The sequence below is a fragment of the Teleopsis dalmanni genome, chromosome 1 (genome assembly GCF_002237135.1).
Source record: "Teleopsis dalmanni isolate 2A chromosome 1, ASM223713v2, whole genome shotgun sequence".
NCBI lineage: Eukaryota > Metazoa > Arthropoda > Insecta > Diptera > Diopsidae > Teleopsis > Teleopsis dalmanni.
Genome location: NC_051846.1, coordinates 162,465,270 through 162,484,895, shown reverse-complemented (window position 1 = coordinate 162,484,895; position 19,626 = coordinate 162,465,270). Strand labels below are relative to the sequence as shown.

Here is a 19,626-nt window from a genome sequence, read left to right as displayed (position 1 = left end):
CAATATTTAAATTTGCAGGTGTATTTTGGGATATTTTGCCGGTTCAATTAATGTTTTATAACTTTAGTGAAATTCCTACTTTTTTTCCACTGGCAATGACTTTTTTTGCGTTTGAATATTATTTGAAAATGCTAATAATTATAAATACTTATTAACGGCCACACTTTTTTCTACTGGCAATGACTGCGTTTGAATATTATTTGAAAATTATAATATATTTGATTTTTAAAGTCAAATATGACGAAAGAAACCACGTTTCTTAATAAAAACGGTTGTTTTAATAATTTTAATATTTAATAATTAATATTCAATAATAAAGAACTATATTTCATAGTATAAACTATTGTTTTAATAATTTTTCTATTTAATAGCTAATATTAAATAATAATAAAAATATAAATATTAATGTTGTATTTTTAAAATTATAATAATTTTAAATATTTATTAACGGTTGGACTTTTTCTTTCTGCAAATAAATTTTTTACATTTGCATTTTTTTCAAATTGCAATAATTACAAATATTTATTTAGCCAGAGATTTTTTTCTTGAGTTCATTACATTTGTATTGTACGCATATTTTTTGAAAATTATAATAATTATAAATGTTACTAATGCTTAGGTGTTTTTCTAGTGGAAATAATACCTTTTAACTATTTTTGAAAATAATAATAATTATAACTAGACGTTTCTATATTAATGGCAATAATTATTTTAAAGGTTTAAACATTTTTGAAAAATTATGTTTTTCGATAATATTTATTAACACATAGACAATTGTTTGATGACAAAGCCTAAATTTAATGTTTTTTTTTTAAATTTTAAAATGTTTGAAAATTAAACTATTAAATAATATTTGGATGTAACATAATTGATTGATGAAATGGCTTATTCGATATATCATATCATTAATGTATACGATTAGTGTGGACATAAGGATTCCATTTGGTTGTTTTATAGATCGCTGCAAGTGGAGGTCCGATTTAAAGGAGTTGGGTTTTTTCAGACACTGTTGTCTTTCAGTGTTGGTAAAATGGACATTGAAAGCTTAGAGAACATTCTTTAAGAATGCATTACTCATTGCAAAGAGAGGTTTAACCATTAAAGTGACATTATTATATCTGCAGAAGAATGAACTACAAAACTTTGCTAAAATTAATTAAAATTCTTAATATTTCTGGGTATGCGTCTGTGTCCAACATATCCAAAAACTTTCTGCTGGAAGATTTAAATGCCAAAGATGGTTTAGTAGAAACATCTGTAATATATATTAATAACTTATATAATAATAGCATGTGAAATGGATAGGTTTAAAAGTTTATTCTGAGCGAAAGTCAAACTTCACCAATTGATTTAAATTATTTTTATCAAATGACAGTATCATATAAGAAAAATTAAATTAAATTAATGTTCAAATGAAAATGCGTTTTATTATTATTGTGTGCAAACAAAAATTTGTATATATTAGTGAAAAAGTAGGAGAGTGTCACAGGTTTCGATAAGTAATCGAAAGATCAATTTATCTAATGCACGATAAAAGCTTAAAGAAAAGCTTATATGCTAACAATTTAAAATTTAAGTGAAATTTTTACTTGGCTATATTTTATCTAATATTTTATGTTTTTTTCACATGTGTATATTATTCGTTATGGAGAAATTCTTGAAATAAGCTTAGAATTAGATGAGCAGTGGTAAATAAAACGGGATATTTTTAGGATTTGAAACTTCCTCTAAAATATTTTAAACCATTTTACACTTAATATAATTTATTTATTTTTGTTTTTTAATAAATGTTTTCATATGAGCTTTAAATTAGTAATAAGAAAGCCCCTTTTTGTATACGCTCTTATATATGAGTGCTTTTTATGTGAATTTATATATACATACATACCTATGTATGTATATATTAACATAAATAAATTAAGAAAGTTATTCTCAGCTGCGTTGTATCGCACGTGTGCTTGGCACTGGCAATGAAAATTTATCAAAACAAATGTGCGTGTTCATTGCGCAGCAAGAAGCAATAAAAGCAAAAGTTTGTTTCATTTTCCATCGTTTCATTTTCAAAGCTTTCTAAGCTTTTAAAAGATCTTGTTTCGATTCATTCATACGTTGCTACGGAGAAATGGATGTTCATTTATCAAATGTAATAAATTATGATTATTTAATATATTGTTTTGTTATGGGTTTAGGAAAGTTTTTTTTTCCATTTAAAACTGATAAATATTTATTATGAGGTAAAAAACAATTGTTTGCTTTTTAAGTAAGAATGTAAGTTAGTGTGAAAAAAAAAATATAGAAGATTGAAGAGAATAGATGTTTATGTTGTTATTTAAAGTTTTTCTAAAAATCTCAGATAATAAATATTGTACTTATTAACATACATACGTGTACACAAATATCTGTATATGAGTCTGTATATATGTATAAATCTACATGCATTAAAAGTTGTTAGTTCTTATACTTATATAAAATTTTGATTAAACTTTTTATCTTATTAAGTTTTTAATTCGATTTTCTCATTTAGATAAATATTTTAAATAAATTAACAACAAAGTGTATTTTTATTAGCAATAAATATTATATCTTTTATCCTTATACTATATCCTTATCCTTATATCCTTATCAATAATAGAAAATGACTTTATTGAGAAGTTCTAAAGGAATTTTTAGCAAAGTATATATACTTACATATATGTATGAATCTCCATTTTGAATTTGTTTCTCGATCTGGTTATGTTAATAATGATTTTTTATAGAATATACAATATTTTAAAAAAAGGGGTTCTGTAGCTGGAAATAAAATATATAAAAAAATAATAAAAAATCTTTTATAAACATTTTTGTTAAATTTTAGAAAATGTCTTCCTTGACAAGTTCTGAAGGGACTTTCAGCACAGTATATGAATTTGCTTTAGAAATGTATTTTATTTTATTCAATATTAGAAAATGATTTCATTGCAAAGTTCTAAAGGAATATTTAACGAAGCCATACATACATACATATATGCACTTGGTTTATACATGTTTAATTGCGAAGCTCTAAAAGTACTATTTGCAAAACACAGATATATATGTGTATGTATGTTTGTGTATATTAGGTTGGGCTTGTAGGGAGTGAGTGTCATACTTTTACGGCTGAGTGTCCTTATGGATGAAATATTATTTAATTAAGTTTTTGTATTTTATTACCATCCCAACTTATTAATGCAATTATGATCAAAAGTCTATAAACTTAATCAACTTCATGTTATGTTTTTTTTTTATTTATTAACGTATCAAACGAATTATAACTTTAAAGTTGAGTTGCTCCACGTTGCTAGCTGATTTGCCAAAACAGAACGTAAATAAGCTCCAACATTGTTTTTGTTGTCTCCATAAGTACAAAAAAAAAATAAATAATTTTTTTCATTGCTTTGCTTTTTAACGTTTCAGTTTCTACTTTGTTCCAAATTCATAAACAAGAGCAGAGTGGCACCATTTCATGTCACGCCAGTTCTTGTGGGACCACCGGTTGAAGCAGTTAGCGGTTGCTCGTGTTTTTCATTGTATTCATTCTTATAAGAACAACAACAACAACAGTGCATACAAAATGTCTTTAGTGCGTTTAATTGGAGCTGAGGTGAGCAACAACAAATTAATACAATTTTTTTTTTATTATTATTAAATTACAACTGAAATATGTGTACTGCTTGCTAGTGTGTAATATGTAATAAAGAAATAAATATATTTTTATAAGTTCTAATAGTTAAAATTAATTGAGATAAAATTTCAATTTTTTTTATTTTTATTTTTTTATGTTTAAATGCTTTCATTCATGTGGCAATTTATGATTGAAAATGAAATTGTTACGTAATTTAATTTTAGTGAAATATTCTAAATTGGAAGTAGATTTGCCTCCAGCAAAGCAAATCGTAGACAAAATAAGTTTTTAAAATGCAAATAAATTGAATTAGAAATGTGTGTGCACACAGCACACAACCAGACTTGTTTGTGTGTGACGTGTATGAGTTTTGATTCGCGTGTTGTAACGCCAGTTGTAAAATGTTTGTAAAAGTTTTTTTTTTAAATATCTAAAATCTTTTTTTTAAATTTTGCACAAAAACTATTTTTATTTTTTAAATAAAATATTTATAAGTGAAATATTTTAAAAAATTCAATTATTATATATATTACGTGTCTATTAATATTTGATATTATATAACTAAAGAAAATTTATTTCTGCAGCTTAAAATTTAAAATTTTTCTACAATTCAAAATTTATTAGGGTATTCACATCAAGTATTACATGTAATAGTTATTAGTTTTTAGAGTAAAGATAAATAATTATATATAATCACCTGATGCAAATATATAAGTCATACACATATTATAAAGGTCCTTAAGGTCCTTATAAGGACATATATATATAATTTTTTTTAACTAACCTTTTTATATTCGGAGATGAATTTATAATTCTAAACCTTTAAAAATATTTTCGAATAAATAATGATTGCACAGAATATATCATTTTACACAGAATATATCATCATTTTGGTGTCCATGTATTTGATTTGTAATGACAGAAATGAGTCCTTGAAATATATATGAAGTTATTAATATCCAAAATATATTTATATTTGCAAGCCAAAAAAATTGCGCTGCAAAATAATTTATCATATAACATTCGATATTTTCATATCACTTTTAAAAAAATAAGTTATGACATCAGTTAAATCCATTTTGTTTTTCTGGCTTTTAGTTTCGAAGCGCCTAAGAGATGTTTTTATAGTAACATCCAGCAATTTTATATAATTTAATAGAAAAAAAAAACAAAATCAAATTATAACACAATATTCGTTATGTTTATATAACTAAATAAAAAAAAAGAAAAAAGGTCATCATATTGTCATCGGCTACATCCATTTTGCTTTTGGGTCTTGGGTTATCTTCTTGTGGTAATAATATATGCTACTTTTATATTACTTACTATAAAAAAGAAAATATCATTAAATTAATATCGGCTAAATCCTTATCTACTTCTGGCTTATAAATTTTTATGGTAATAATATCCGCTGTTTTTTTATCACTAATTCAAAAAAGGGAAAAATTTAGATTAAAGTTTATAATAACGTATGGATTGTATTATAATAATAACTATTATTAATATTATAATAATAAGTGTGCAATTATAAATAAAAATTTATATGTGAATACAATATTAAAGAAAAACATTACTTCGGTTGGTCAGTATATATAACAGTTATAGAAAATAATGAACTGATTTCAATCATATCACTATATGTTTAAGATCGTTTTCTAAGAAGTTCATAAACTAAATTTTATTTATCTGTTTCAAAAACTTGTATAGAAATTATATGTCTGTATGGAAAATGGGCGTTGTCCTAGTTTGATCAGGTCTATTTTTATTAGAGATAAGCAAACTAACTAAAATAATTTTATTAAAATAGTCGTTAATTAGGGAAAAAGAAGTGCATAACATTATATAAATAATCTTAAATATATAAATAATCTTAAATATATAAATAATCTTAAATAAATATATAAATATATAAATGGTTTGGACTATCCGCTTCTCGAGAAATTTCTCATATTTTTCGCGTTTTTTTTTTATTTTAGTATGTGTTGAACATAGATTCATTTCCCATGTCATAATTTTCGTTTTTTTTGGACTTAATTAATTAATGATTAATTTAAATAATGAACTGTATTCTGAGTATTTCGAAAAAGAATGCTGAAATTAGATGGTTCTCTTAACACATTTCTATATTTCTTGGGTTTTGATTATTTCGAAGAAACACAACTTAATAAAGTTATTTAATGTGTACTTTTGAGAGATACAAACCGAGAGAGATATTAAATTATTATCCCTATTATATTTTTTCAAATGAAAATATTTTGTTTGCAATTATTTTGTTTTATTTTGTTTTATTAGTATTAGTGATTTTTTTTAAATTTAAATTGCAGTTACTTAATTTTTCAAGAATTTTAACTTAAGTTAACTTCAAGACGTATATCAATAATATAAACACTGTGATAGAAAAAGATAAAACTGAAAAAAGGTTCTAAAAAATAATTTCTGTTAGTTGCCAACTGTCAGCTGGCACCGATAATCAAATGGAAATTTTATAAGACCAACCCCAGAACATAAAAACAAAAAATATATAAGAAATCTTAGATAATTTTTAAACCACAAACGTACGAATATTTTATAAATGGGGAACCCTTGTGGAAAAGGTTAGATATGAATACTCTATATTTTCAGTAGAATGATTTTGTTTTCATTTTTTTTTTTAAATAAAAATAGTATAAAAAATTTATTTCTGATTATTAATTTTTTTTTTTAAGACAATTATGGTGAAAGAAAGTCATTTCAATAATATCAGAGTTTTTGAATATAAGAGAATCGAAACAGTTTTATGTCAGCTAAAGGATTCAATTAATTAAAAATAAAATGTTGTTCTAATACACTACTATTCAGAAACCCTTCTGTTAGAAACCAATTAATAAAAGTGTGTTCAAAAATATTTTATCAGGTGGAGGTAAGTATACGCAAAAACAGTCTCTGTACAGGTGCCTCTGTGTTAAATTATTGGCACGAGCCCACAACATTGAGATAAGATAAAAGCAAGCAATAATAATAAAAATATTATCTTAAAGTGGATCTGTCTTAGATTTTTGAAAACATATTTCTGCAAACATGCATATCAGTATATATATAAAAATATATATATGTGTACATATATGTACTTGAATATATAATAAAAATATTATCTTCAAGTGGCTCTGGTTTAGATTTCTAAAAACATTTCGGCATTTTATAAATATGTAACATATAAATAAAATAAATATTTACACATTATTTGAAATTCATAAAAATCAAAACATTGGTTTTGTATTAATTCTTTTTATTATAAATAATACACATCTCATAATTATAAGATATATTTTTATATATATTTGGATTTAGATATTTTTTAATAGTTTATTCAAATCAAGTTAGAATTCTATAAAAACATATAGTTCTCTCGAAAATCTATCTAGACAAATGAGTAACCATCGGCTAAATAAAATTGTAAATAATAAAAATATAAGTTGTTGTCATTAAGATTTATCTTATCTTTAAAACATTAAAAAGAGATATAATAGAGGAACCACAAATATACGCTACATTACTCGGATATTTTTTTAAAAGCACCTGTGACAGTTACGCTATCAATAATTTTCTAATCTAAGACAATATATATATATGTATATATATATAAATATATATATGTATACATATATAAGCCAGAAATTAGTTTAGTTCTTGCGTTTAAGGAAAAATTTGACATTTCGGAAAAAAAAATTAACATTTAAACAACATAGAACAATATATATCTCTTAAAAGTCCCATAAATTTTAGACATATATCTCATTATTTAGATTATTTATTTATTTATCTTATTTATAATATCTTTATCTTATTAATATTATCTCTATCTTATTTATTTTATTTACTTAGATCTTTAAAAGTGTAAATTTTTTTGTAAAAATTTTAAAGTTATATAAAGCGTAAACAAAAGATTTTTAGTACTTATTCCATTTTCTGCAAAGTAGTCCCCATTTGTTATTATTCATTTAAGACACCAAGGTTTTCAGTTCCAGAAACATTGTTGGAATGCCTGTTTAGAAATGGTCTTGAGCTTGCCCTGTGATTTCACCTTTATCTCCTCTGTTGTTGAAAAATGTTTTTTTTTTTATTTTGGAAAGTCGAAAAAAGCCTTAAGATATCACATTGGAGAATATGTTCCAGTGATACGTTTTACCACGAAATATTAGATATGCAACAAATTTTCCGAAGAAATTTTACTGCCATTCGTTTATTCTTCAAAATTTTCGTAGAAATCGTTTCATATGAGCCATATAACATTTCTATTTCTTCCACTCGTCATAGCTGCATGGATGCTTAAAGTGTACATTACTAGCAGTGCAACCAATACAAAAAATACGCGCAACACAAACAAAAAGATAATTCGCATTTGTATTAAAAATTCAATCCATTTATTTTTAATGCAAAGCTAATGGATTTAAATCGTGTATTGAAGCATCAATCAAATGTTTTATTTTCAATGTTTTTTAAAAAAAAAAAAATAATTTTATCATAGTTGGCTACTTCATTCAACCTACTGTTTTTTAAACAATTAATTTATTTCATCATAGTTGGCTGTGATTTTCAAATAAAAAGCATACCCCAAAGTTTTTCATAAAAATTTGTATTAAAAAATTTTCGTTTGTCAGAAAATTATATTTTCTCTGCTCCTGATCAAAACTGTATCATTATTTGATATGGCGAGCTGTTCAATCAGTGTGGATCCAGATGGTGTTATAGAATCAACATGGAATGAGGTTTACCATAACTTTGATGACATGAGTTTACGTGAAGAACTTTTACGTGGTATTTATGGTTATGGTTTTGAGAAGCCATCCGCTATACAACAACGAGCCATTGTACCATGCATTAAGGGTCGTGACGTTATTGCACAAGCTCAGTCAGGCACTGGTAAGACAGCCACATTTTCTATTGCTATATTACAACAAATAGACACCAAACAGCGTGATTGTCAATCTTTAATACTTGCTCCTACACGCGAATTGGCATCACAAATTCAACGCGTTGTTATGGCTTTGGGAGAGTATATGAAGGTTAATACACATGCGTGTATTGGTGGTACAAATGTTCGTGAAGATGCACGTACTTTGGATGCTGGTTGTCAAATAGTTGTAGGAACTCCGGGACGTGTCTTTGATATGATCAATCGAAAAATGCTACGAACAGAGAATATAAAACTGTTCGTTCTTGATGAGGCAGATGAGATGCTTTCCCGAGGCTTTAAGGATCAGATACAAGATGTCTTTAAAACTCTTCGCTCTGACGTTCAAGTGATTCTTCTGTCCGCAACTATGCCACCCGATGTTTTAGAAGTCAGTCGCTGCTTTATGCGCGATCCTGTGAGTATTTTGGTTAAGAAAGATGAACTAACGTTAGAAGGTATTAAACAGTTTTACGTTAATGTAAAACAAGAAAACTGGAAGCTTGGCACTCTCTGCGATTTGTATGATACGCTTTCCATAACTCAGTCTGTTATCTTCTGCAATACACGTCGAAAAGTGATGCAAGTCACAGAAGAAATGACCAGCCAAAATTTTACTGTTTCAGCTATGCACGGTGACATGGAACAGCAGGATCGTGACGTAATAATGAAACAATTCAGATCCGGTTCCTCTCGAGTGCTTATAACAACTGATTTACTGGCGCGTGGTATTGATGTGCAACAAGTTTCGCTCGTTATTAATTATGATTTACCAACAAATCGTGAGAACTATATTCATCGTATTGGTCGTGGTGGTCGCTTTGGGCGAAAAGGCGTTGCAATTAACTTTATAACAGATGAAGACCGTCGTATCCTTAAGGATATTGAACAATTCTACCATACCACTATTGAAGAAATGCCTGCCAACATAAGTGATCTTATTTAATAGATTCAAAAATAATCCTGCTGTTCCACATCTAAATCATCGCCATTCTATTTTTTAAACATGTTCATTTCTAATGCAAATCCAAATTCTAATTAGTTTTAATAATACAACTTGAATCCACTTTTATTTATTACTGTTTATGGTAATTTATTGTTGAAATAAAAACAGTTAAGAGTACTTTTTTTTACTAATTTTTAATAAACGTAGTCTTATAGTAGTTACAGCAGATAAAATTAAGCCTTATGAGGGACTTTACTTGGAGCTATTCATTAATATCGACAAACAAGTGCGTTTAGCTGTTTATGCTTTAAAAGTTTTTAGTATAGTTTTTAATCTGTCAACTGTAATACCGACTACGTGAAAACGTAGAGACACACAACAAGTCTTATGATTGATATTGTATTATAAAAAGTATCCCTGAAAATTTATTCCGACTTAGCTAATGTTTATGGGGACAGTAAAAACGTAGATGGCGGTCTTTAAACATGACCATGGAAATTTAGATGGAAAAAAATTTGTAAAAACGAAACATGGTGAAAGGTAAGTTTTATAGCAAATTTATAATAGTTGAAGTCGAAGATTGTTCTTTGATTTAACTTCCTGATATCAAAGAAAAATTACATTTGCTGTGGAAAGTTTATATAGCGTTTGCTGAAGTGGGTCAGCTCGAAAAGATGAAACGATCCGTTTACCTATCTATCTAGCTAAAAATTTGTGAGTTTATTGAATTAAATTTTTTATATCCAGGTTTTTACATTGATTATACATCTCGTGTTTAAATTAATTATTAATCTGTCTATTAATTATTAATTTAGTCTATTAAATAAAGGTATATATATATATAATACTTACTGCTATTTTTTACGATTGTATAATTAAATTATTTTTACACAATTTTAGAGATAAGTATTTTAACTTACAAAATGTATATATATATCCATGGTATCGCCATTGGCTAATATCTGTGCTCAAGAACGTTTTATAGCGCAGGGCCGCAACTCCAACTCCAACTATACCTGACCTATAATATATCACTAATAATTTTAGTCTATCGATTTACATAAAATAAGTCTAATTCTAAATTATACCATATGATAACATTTGTTTAAAAAAATCTATTATATTACAGGCTCGTATGATAACTAAGCGTTTTAGTTCATCCGCCGCACCAACAACTAAAATGTTCATTGATGGCAAATTTGTAGATTCGAAGACGAAAGACTGGATTGATGTACGCGATCCTGCCACTAACGAAGTAGTTACCCGCGTACCCAAGTGCACACAGGAAGAAATGCGCACAGCGTTAGAATCTAACAAGAAAGCTTTCAAGTCATGGAGTCAACAATCGGTTTTGTCCAGGCAACAAGTCATGTTCAAATTACAATCACTAATCAAACAAAATATGGGTGAACTGGCGAAGAATCTCACTAAGGAGCAAGGCAAAACACTAGCTGATGCTGAGGGTGATGTGTTGCGTGGTTTACGTAAGTATATTTTTAAATTCTATTCATTTTATGAGTCCATTATTTATAACTAATTTCAATTCTTTTTCTTCTTCAGAGGTTGTTGAACACTGCTGTAGTATTCCATCATTGCAAATGGGTGAGACTGTCGCTAATGTTGCACGTGATATGGACACCTACTCCTTGGTTGTCCCACTTGGTGTTACTGCTGGTATTGCGCCATTCAATTTCCCTGCCATGATACCACTTTGGATGTTCCCAGTGGCTATTACTTGTGGCAATACAATGTTGCTTAAACCATCTGAACGTGTTCCTGGCGTAACAATGATGTTGATGGAATTGCTTAACGAAGCTGGTTGCCCACCTGGTGTTGTCAATGTCATACACGGTCAACATGATGCTGTTAATTTCGTATGTGATGCACCTGAAATTAAAGCAGTTTCTTTCGTCGGTTCAGATGTTGCTGGCAAGTACATTTATGAACGCGCTGGCAAAAATGGAAAGCGTGTACAAAGCAATATGGGTGCCAAGAATCACGGAATTATTGTCTCAGATGCTAATAAGGAAAATACTTTGAATCAATTAGCTGGCGCTGCTTTCGGTGCTGCTGGTCAACGTTGTATGGCCTTATCTACTGCTGTGTTTGTTGGTGATGCACAAAGTTGGATACCCGATTTGGTTGAACGTGCCAAAAAATTGAAAGTCAATGCTGGTCATGTACCTGGCACTGATTTGGGTCCCGTCATTAGTGCTGAATCAAAAAAACGTATTAATGATTTAGTCGAATCAGGTGTAAAGGAAGGCGCTAAGCTTATACTTGATGGTCGTAACATTACAGTACCCGGTTATGAATCTGGTTATTTTGTAGGCCCAACAATTTTGACCGACGTTACCCCCAAAATGAAATGTTATACAGAAGAAATCTTTGGACCTGTATTAGTGATACTTAAGGCTGATACACTTGATGATGCCATACAAATGGTCAATGCTAATCCCTATGGCAATGGTACTGCTATCTTCACAACAAACGGTGCCACTGCACGTAAATTCGTTAACGAAATTGATGTTGGCCAAGTTGGTGTTAATGTACCAATTCCTGTACCTCTACCTATGTTCTCATTCACTGGCACACGTGGTTCATTCCGTGGCGATCATCATTTCTATGGTAAACAAGGTATCAAATTCTACACACAGACAAAGACTGTGACGCAGTTGTGGCGTGAAACTGATGTAACACATACACAGGCTGCCGTTGCCATGCCCACAATGAAGTAGATAGCCTTTATTCACTTTATGATGAGAGGCTTCTGCTTATAGTTAATTCTGTTAGTCGGATTAGCAAATATTAATTTGTACACTTGTGCAGGTCTTCCATATTAGCTAAGCTAGAAATAATATTTTTCTACGCCTCTTGTAAAGAAAGGATACAAAGAAATCGTTGCATTTATTTTTTGATTATTAGTTTGTAATGTTTAAGACAAATCTTTATAAGAACTCACATAAAAAGTATAAAATAAATTAAATTTATTTGTATATATAACTGAGTTGTTTTAATTTTCATAAGTGATGACATTTATTAATGTTATTGAATAAGTTTTTTAAAAGCAATACGTTTTTTAGACCGTAAAAATAGTTTGTTAGACCGTACTAAGTATTTTATTAGACCATAATAAGTAGTTGACCATGGTAAATGGTTTATTAGACCGTTAAAAGTACTTAATTAGACCGTAAAAAGTACTTACTTAGACCGTAAAGTAATTTATTAGGCCGCGATAAATGCTTTATTAGACCGTAATAAGTATTTTATTAGACCATAATAAGTAGTTGACCATGGTATATGGTTTATTAGACCGTTAAAAGTACTTAATTAGACCGTAAAAAGTACTTTGTTAGACCGTAAAGCATTTTATTAGGCCGCGATAAATGCTTTACTAGACCGTAATAACTAGTTAACCGCGGTAAATAGTTCATTAGATCGTAATAACAATTTTATCAGACCGTAATAAATAGTTGACCGTAGTAAGTAGTTTATTTTCACCGTAATAAGCATTTTAACAGACCATAAGTAGTTGACCGTAGTAAATAGTTTATTAGTTTGTAATAAGTACTATATTAGAAATAAAAGTAATTTATCAGACAGAAATGAGTAGTTTATTAGACCGTAATTAGTTGTTGACCATAATAACAGCTTATTAGATCGTAATAAGTGGTTTATTGGTCTGTAAAAAGTAATCAATAAGTAATTAAGTAAGTACTTCATTAGACTGTTACAATTAAAAACTATAGTGCCCTTTGAGCAAACGAAATCCTTGAATACAGCTGACAGAAGAGTAACTATTGTTAAATAATATTTATTATTATTAAACAGATATTTTTATTAAATTATATTAATTATTATTAAATTATGTTAACTATTTATATCTTCTTTTAATATCAAATATTTCCGATAATAATAGCTTAATAATAATAGTAGCCGATAATAATAGCTTATATATTATAATCTATTTAATGGTATTCTCATTTAAATATATGATTCCTTTACATTTTATTCTTTTAAATTTAATTATAAATAAAATTTAACTTTGAACATTACACGACATTATTATATAATATATATAATATATAATATTATATAATGTATATATTATATAATATTAATAATATATAATGTATATATAATATAATGTTATATAATGTTGTTATGAATTGTTACAAACCAATGCATTTACGATATATAGGCTCACTTTCAACTTTGATACTTACCTTACTTGACACTTTGGCGGCTATCAAATAATTCTTTGATATGATATATGCATACGACAGTGCCGAAATCAGTACCAGGATACTGAAAAAATATTCCTTCATAGAGAATATTAGGTTTAAAAGAAATGGAAACATATTTTTTAAATTTTTTGTATTATTTTTATTTTGGCTTTGTAGTTTTTGTTTTTTTTTGTTTAATCTCACTTAACTTTTTACATTTACATTAATTAATTAATTTCTTTGTTGTGTTTTAGTTTTTGTTTAATTTCGAACATATACAAAAAACTTTATTATTAATAATTATAACAATTTGTGCTTATGTTAAGTATGCAACACAGGAATAATAGATTCAAATATTTTTCATGCAAAAATAATAAAAAATAAAAAATATGTATATAAAAAATATTTTTTTTTCATTTTTTTTTCTCTATTTTAGCAAGCAATTTTCACTGGGTTTATTTATAGGCAAATTTTTATATTCGTATAAATATTACATATTTATTAATATGTATTTTATATATGCTTTTGTAACTTTCACATTTTAATATCTTTATTTTATAACAAATTTTACTGATACGTTTTTAGTTTAAATGTACAATTTCTTTACTTTACGATTATTTATTTGCTATTTAGTATTTTTAAAATTTTGATTTATTTAAATATAATTTGCATATTAGATATTCGTTATATTCTGTTTGCATATTTGCCCTTCCGTTATTTAAATATCATGTTCTTAGACATAGTAAGAGTATAAAATTTATGGTTTCGCTTTGTTCCGGAGGAAAATAAATAAAATTTATTCGTTAAAACACAAAAATTATTAAAAATATTTAAAAAATTAATTGTTAGTTAACTTACGTACAAAAGTTTAAAATTAAACTTAGTATATGGCTTTCATGTATACATAATTTTATTTATTTTTTGTTCGTAATAAGATATGTGTGTTTTAAAAACAATTTTTAATTGCATAACTTATTAACAAAAAAAAAAATTATGTAAAAAAAAATTAATTCAATATTTAAAGCTATTAAACGACTGGTGGTTCTGTTCCTTCCAGAGAATCATCCGCTCTAAAAATAGAAAAATAATAAAAATGAATGAAAATAAAATTAACGTACCAAAAATTATTATGAAAAAAAAAAATTAAAAATTTTATTAATTAAAATAATTTTATAAATAGCAAATAGTGACATTATCATACAATTAACAGGATATTTGTATAATCGATATATGCCATAACTTATATGTGCATTTTTATTTAATATACAATGTATAAAACCTATATTTTATAAGTGTAGCTATAATTATAATATAGAAAAATAAAAACAAATAAATTGAAAACTACTCGTAGATAGAAATAAAATAATAAATTTAACAAAACAATTAAAAATAAAATATTATTAAAATACATATATATAAAAAAAAGTCAATAAATAAATACATATAGTAAATTATAGTGATTTATATATATGGTAAATTATAAACTTAAAAAATTATTAAATATTTATTATTAAACAATAATAAATAATACTCTATAATAGAAATAAGTAAAATAAAAAGTAGTCAGTAAATAAAATAAAATAAAATAAAACTGTAAATAAAATCAAATCAATTATATAACTAATATATTTATTTAATATATTTAAGTTAATAATATAAACAATGTACTAAAAAATAAATTAAAAAAGTTGTCCTATAACTATTTATAATTAATATAATATTTGCATATTAAATTTATATTATATTATAGTAAAATATAAATGTAAATAAAAAATAAATATAAATATAAACTTATAAACTTATAAATATAAACTTATAAATATAAACTTATAAATATAAATATATATAAACATAAATATTAATTTAATAACATTGTCCTATAACTATTTATAATTAATATAATATTTGCATATTAAATTTATATTATATTATAGTAAAATATAAATGTAAATAAAAAATAAATATAAATATAAACTTATAAACTTATAAATATAAACTTATAAATATAAACTTATAAATATAAATATATATAAACATAAATATTAATTTAATAACATTTATGATTTATGTTATATTATGATGATGTGAATAAATTGCATTTTAATTATTTACAAAATTTACATAAACAATATATTGTATATAGCAATATTTATATCAATTCTAACCCAAAATTATGTTTTATTACATATTTGTGAGAAATTAACAAACAAGTCAAATAAATTTTCTAATATTCATATATAATGCAATTTATATTTAATATATATAATATTTCATAAATTTTTTAATATAGTAATAATAAAAACAATTTCAATTTATTGATTTTTTTCACAGCGCAATAACAATAATATTTAATAACATAATAATAATTAAATAATTTCTTATATTATATATATTGCTGTACACAGAAACATATGCATTTATACAATATATAAATGGATATATATATTTTTATTTTACATTATACCATATATTTTATATTTTTCATATCTTTAAATAACAATAACAATATAATGTTATTTATTTATTATATTCTATTTAGATATTGGATATATAGTTATTATATTTTATTTGGATTAATTTTGATATTATGTAGTTGTGAATTTGACCGTTTAGCTTATGTGAATAGTGTTATAGACTTTATTCAATAGAATATTTAATATATTTATTTATACCTTATCATTAATATTATATATTAAAATAATTATTATATTTATATTTTATATAAATGCTCGACGTTGTTTTGTAAATTGACATATGAAAATGCAATATATTTAAACATATATTCTAGAATGTGTATAAATGATATTTGGAAACTTTATATGATTTATTCTGATTTGGTATAAAATAATTATTTAAACAAATAGTAAATTAGTTAAATTTGAGATTTACTTCTAAGTAAATGTTTGCCTATGAGACTGTTTTTTTTGAAAATTTCATTTATATTGGGTCCATATTAATCTGTTTAAATCCTGTTTTAGGGTGCAGCCAAAATATCGAATTCAATTTATTGAAAAACAGTTATTTGAACATATAGTACATTTTAAAAATAATAGATATATAATTATAATATTCTGTCACCAAAGGTAAGTAGTTATATATAATTTTTTCAACTTATCGAAATATACTTTCGGCATTCTATATCGCCTTATTTTCTAATTTCTATATTGCGTATCTATACTCTATCCCCATGCCCTGTTGAATTTGAAGATACATATTATGTATATAAGTTGGTGATTTTTATCATCAGATGCTGTTGGTACCTCATATGTCATATATCTCTTAGAACACTAATCCTATTATGTGAAACAGGCTTGTGTTTGAAAGGTGACTTTACAGGCTAAATTTTTTGTGTAATTCATCACTTATACAAAAAATTTAATTAATTTAAAAATGTTAAAATATCTGAAGAAATATTATTATCTATATTATACATTTACGAATATAAATACAAAATCCGGACTTTTGAAACAATCAGTGAAGTTGGTACAGAAATAGCTTAATTATAACTAATAAATTATATTAAGTAGATTAATATTACATAAATGAGAAAACATAAAATATAAATTAATGTTTTAAAATTAGAGTATTCAAATATTCTAAATATATTCTTATATATATTAGATATTAAAACATTTATCTGGTTATTTTAATTTTAAAAAATTCAGTCAATAGTTTATCATTATTTTTACTATAACATTATTCATAAAACTTTCTGTATCTTATAACAATTAACTATCTATTTTACTATGCATATTCTTAATTATATATATTTCTTATATATAAGTATTTGTTATTATTTTTGCTTAATTACAATATACAATAATAAAAAGGATAGGAGCGATTATATATATATTGAGTTCTAAATCATAAAGCATATGTATCTTTCACATGTGCTTAAGTTTAAATCGTTAAAAAAAGATATAGTTTAGGTTAAATAAATATTAGGAATATTATTTAGCTATATAAAAAGTGACTTATACATATACTTATATATACATTCAATGTGTATAGTGGAATGTTTTTTTTTGCCTGTGTTCACGTGTTAATTATTTTATTTATTTTTAATTTTGTATACATTCCGAAATAAAGATTCAAGTTAAATCTGATGAAATTCAGACAAGTCCAGGTTGTTATATTGAGCAGTAGAATGAGCAAATTTTTACTTAAAACTATAAAGTTTCTTTTATTAGTTTTTCTTAACTTCCAACAGTATATTTTTGATAAAAAAATAAAGTTCACTTTATTTCTTCTCGCTGCGGAATTTACAGTATTTTGATAAAACGTGAAATATGTTGGACGCGGATATATAATATGCACAGGTGGAGGTTGATCCAGCTCATCGAAAAGCAATGGATCGAAACTAAAATCACTATCGTCACTTTCGTGATAAACTAAACTAGATGGATTCCAACTACTATAGTATTGGCAGCATGTTAATATAATAAAAAATGTTTAATATACTTAATATTTTTGAATTAATTAATTAATATAATAATAAAATCAAAATGAAATACTTACACTGGACATGCATCAACATTGACACCACTTATAGCTGCTTGATTAAGTTGTATTATACCACTGGACTCTCCTTCCACAACACGTACACAACCATTAAAGTTATTGTGATAGCGACCGCCAGTGAACATGGCAACATCAGGCGTACCACCTTTAATAGTTAATAAAACAATAAATGAATTTGTATATTTTATATAAAAAAGATGATATCAATAATTTAAATAAACATAATTTCATTTTAACTATTATAATAATAAAGACATAACTAAATACTCTTCTAAATCATACACGAGTATATATATTAGTTCCCGTAGCTCCAATGAGGAACAAAAGGGCCATATATACGAATATACTCAAGACTTATTATTTATTTTTATTTAACTTGAAAGTATTTATTTAGATCAAATAATTTGTTCCCTTTTTTGTGGATTCAAATGGGCTCTTTAGCTAATTGAGGAGGACTCGTCCTCCCTCCACCACAACTAGCTAACTACCGCAATATAAAATTTGAAATAAAGTTTGATTTGATGGTATACTCACCAATGAAAACGTTTCCTGGCAGAGTCATTGTCTCTTTGCCTGTTGGTCTTGTTTCACCTGCGTCGAGTAAATGATCTAATTCTAATATGGCGGTATTATCTGTGCGTTTGATTAAAGCAATATGTCGACGTCCATCATCGACTCGTTTTTCGGGATTACGTATAACAGTCTCTTCACCATTCATTCGAATTGAAAATTCAACAATACCATCAACAACAGCCAAAGCCATGAAATCTTGACCAGTATATTCCTGTCCAAGTTCTTGTCCCCACCAAAGTAGCAAACCATTAGGGCTTGTAGTTGAAAAGACCATACCAGCGAATGAATACTTCTGTTCGATTGCTTTACTGAATTCGGAGCGATTTAGTTCGAGATATCCATTACCATGGAAGTTGGCATCAAATTCAATCATTATATCTATATTAAGAAATAGTTTTATATATAACAAAGTAAATAGATCTATACATTCTGACTTACGTTCTTCACAATGTTTGCCACTAAAACCTAAAATACAGGAACATTCAGCATTATTATTGCGTATTGAGCAAGTACCACCATTTTCACAGGGATCACTTGAGCAAGCATCTTGAGGTACTAAATCTTCTGTTTCTGGTTGACTTGGGTCTTCGATATTATGTGATATTTCATTATTATCGATTTCATTAATTTCTCCACAGTTTTGTATATTGACTGCGTCTTGAATATCGGCTATGAGATTAATTTGTCGCTGAGCTTCATAAAGCTTAAATAGATAGAGAAATTTTGAAATTAACGTTATTTAATTCAGTAATATATAAATGTATTAAACGTTATGATTTTATTTACTCAC

At 25.9% G+C, this 19,626-nt stretch overlaps 3 protein-coding genes across 3 annotated transcripts in view; 2 read left to right on the top strand and 1 right to left on the bottom strand.

The window, feature by feature from the left end:
- The first annotated feature begins 3,484 nt into the window (after positions 1-3,484).
- Positions 3,485-12,502, top strand: LOC119669738 (probable methylmalonate-semialdehyde dehydrogenase [acylating], mitochondrial). The gene is made up of 3 exons (XM_038079750.1): positions 3,485-3,619; positions 10,646-11,000; positions 11,077-12,502. Exons 1-3 carry the CDS (start codon positions 3,590-3,592, stop codon positions 12,252-12,254), a joined length of 1,563 nt encoding a protein of 520 aa, XP_037935678.1. The 5' UTR covers positions 3,485-3,589; the 3' UTR covers positions 12,255-12,502.
- Positions 8,280-9,632, top strand: LOC119669739 (eukaryotic initiation factor 4A-like). The gene has a single exon (XM_038079751.1). The coding sequence runs from the start codon at positions 8,326-8,328 to the stop codon at positions 9,514-9,516; it is 1,191 nt and encodes a 396-aa protein (XP_037935679.1). The 5' UTR covers positions 8,280-8,325; the 3' UTR covers positions 9,517-9,632.
- Positions 12,503-14,436: 1,934 nt separating the features above from the next.
- LOC119666603 (basement membrane-specific heparan sulfate proteoglycan core protein) overlaps positions 14,437-19,626 on the bottom strand; it is a 244,857-nt gene continuing 239,667 nt past the window's right edge. The window contains exons 50-53 of the mRNA XM_038075883.1: positions 19,275-19,539; positions 18,798-19,214; positions 18,261-18,408; positions 14,437-14,812 (exon numbers count right to left, since the gene is read on the bottom strand). Coding sequence (XP_037931811.1) covers positions 14,770-14,812; positions 18,261-18,408; positions 18,798-19,214; positions 19,275-19,539 — 873 coding nt within the window. The 3' untranslated portion in view covers positions 14,437-14,769. The remainder of the gene's footprint in view (positions 14,813-18,260; positions 18,409-18,797; positions 19,215-19,274; positions 19,540-19,626) is intronic.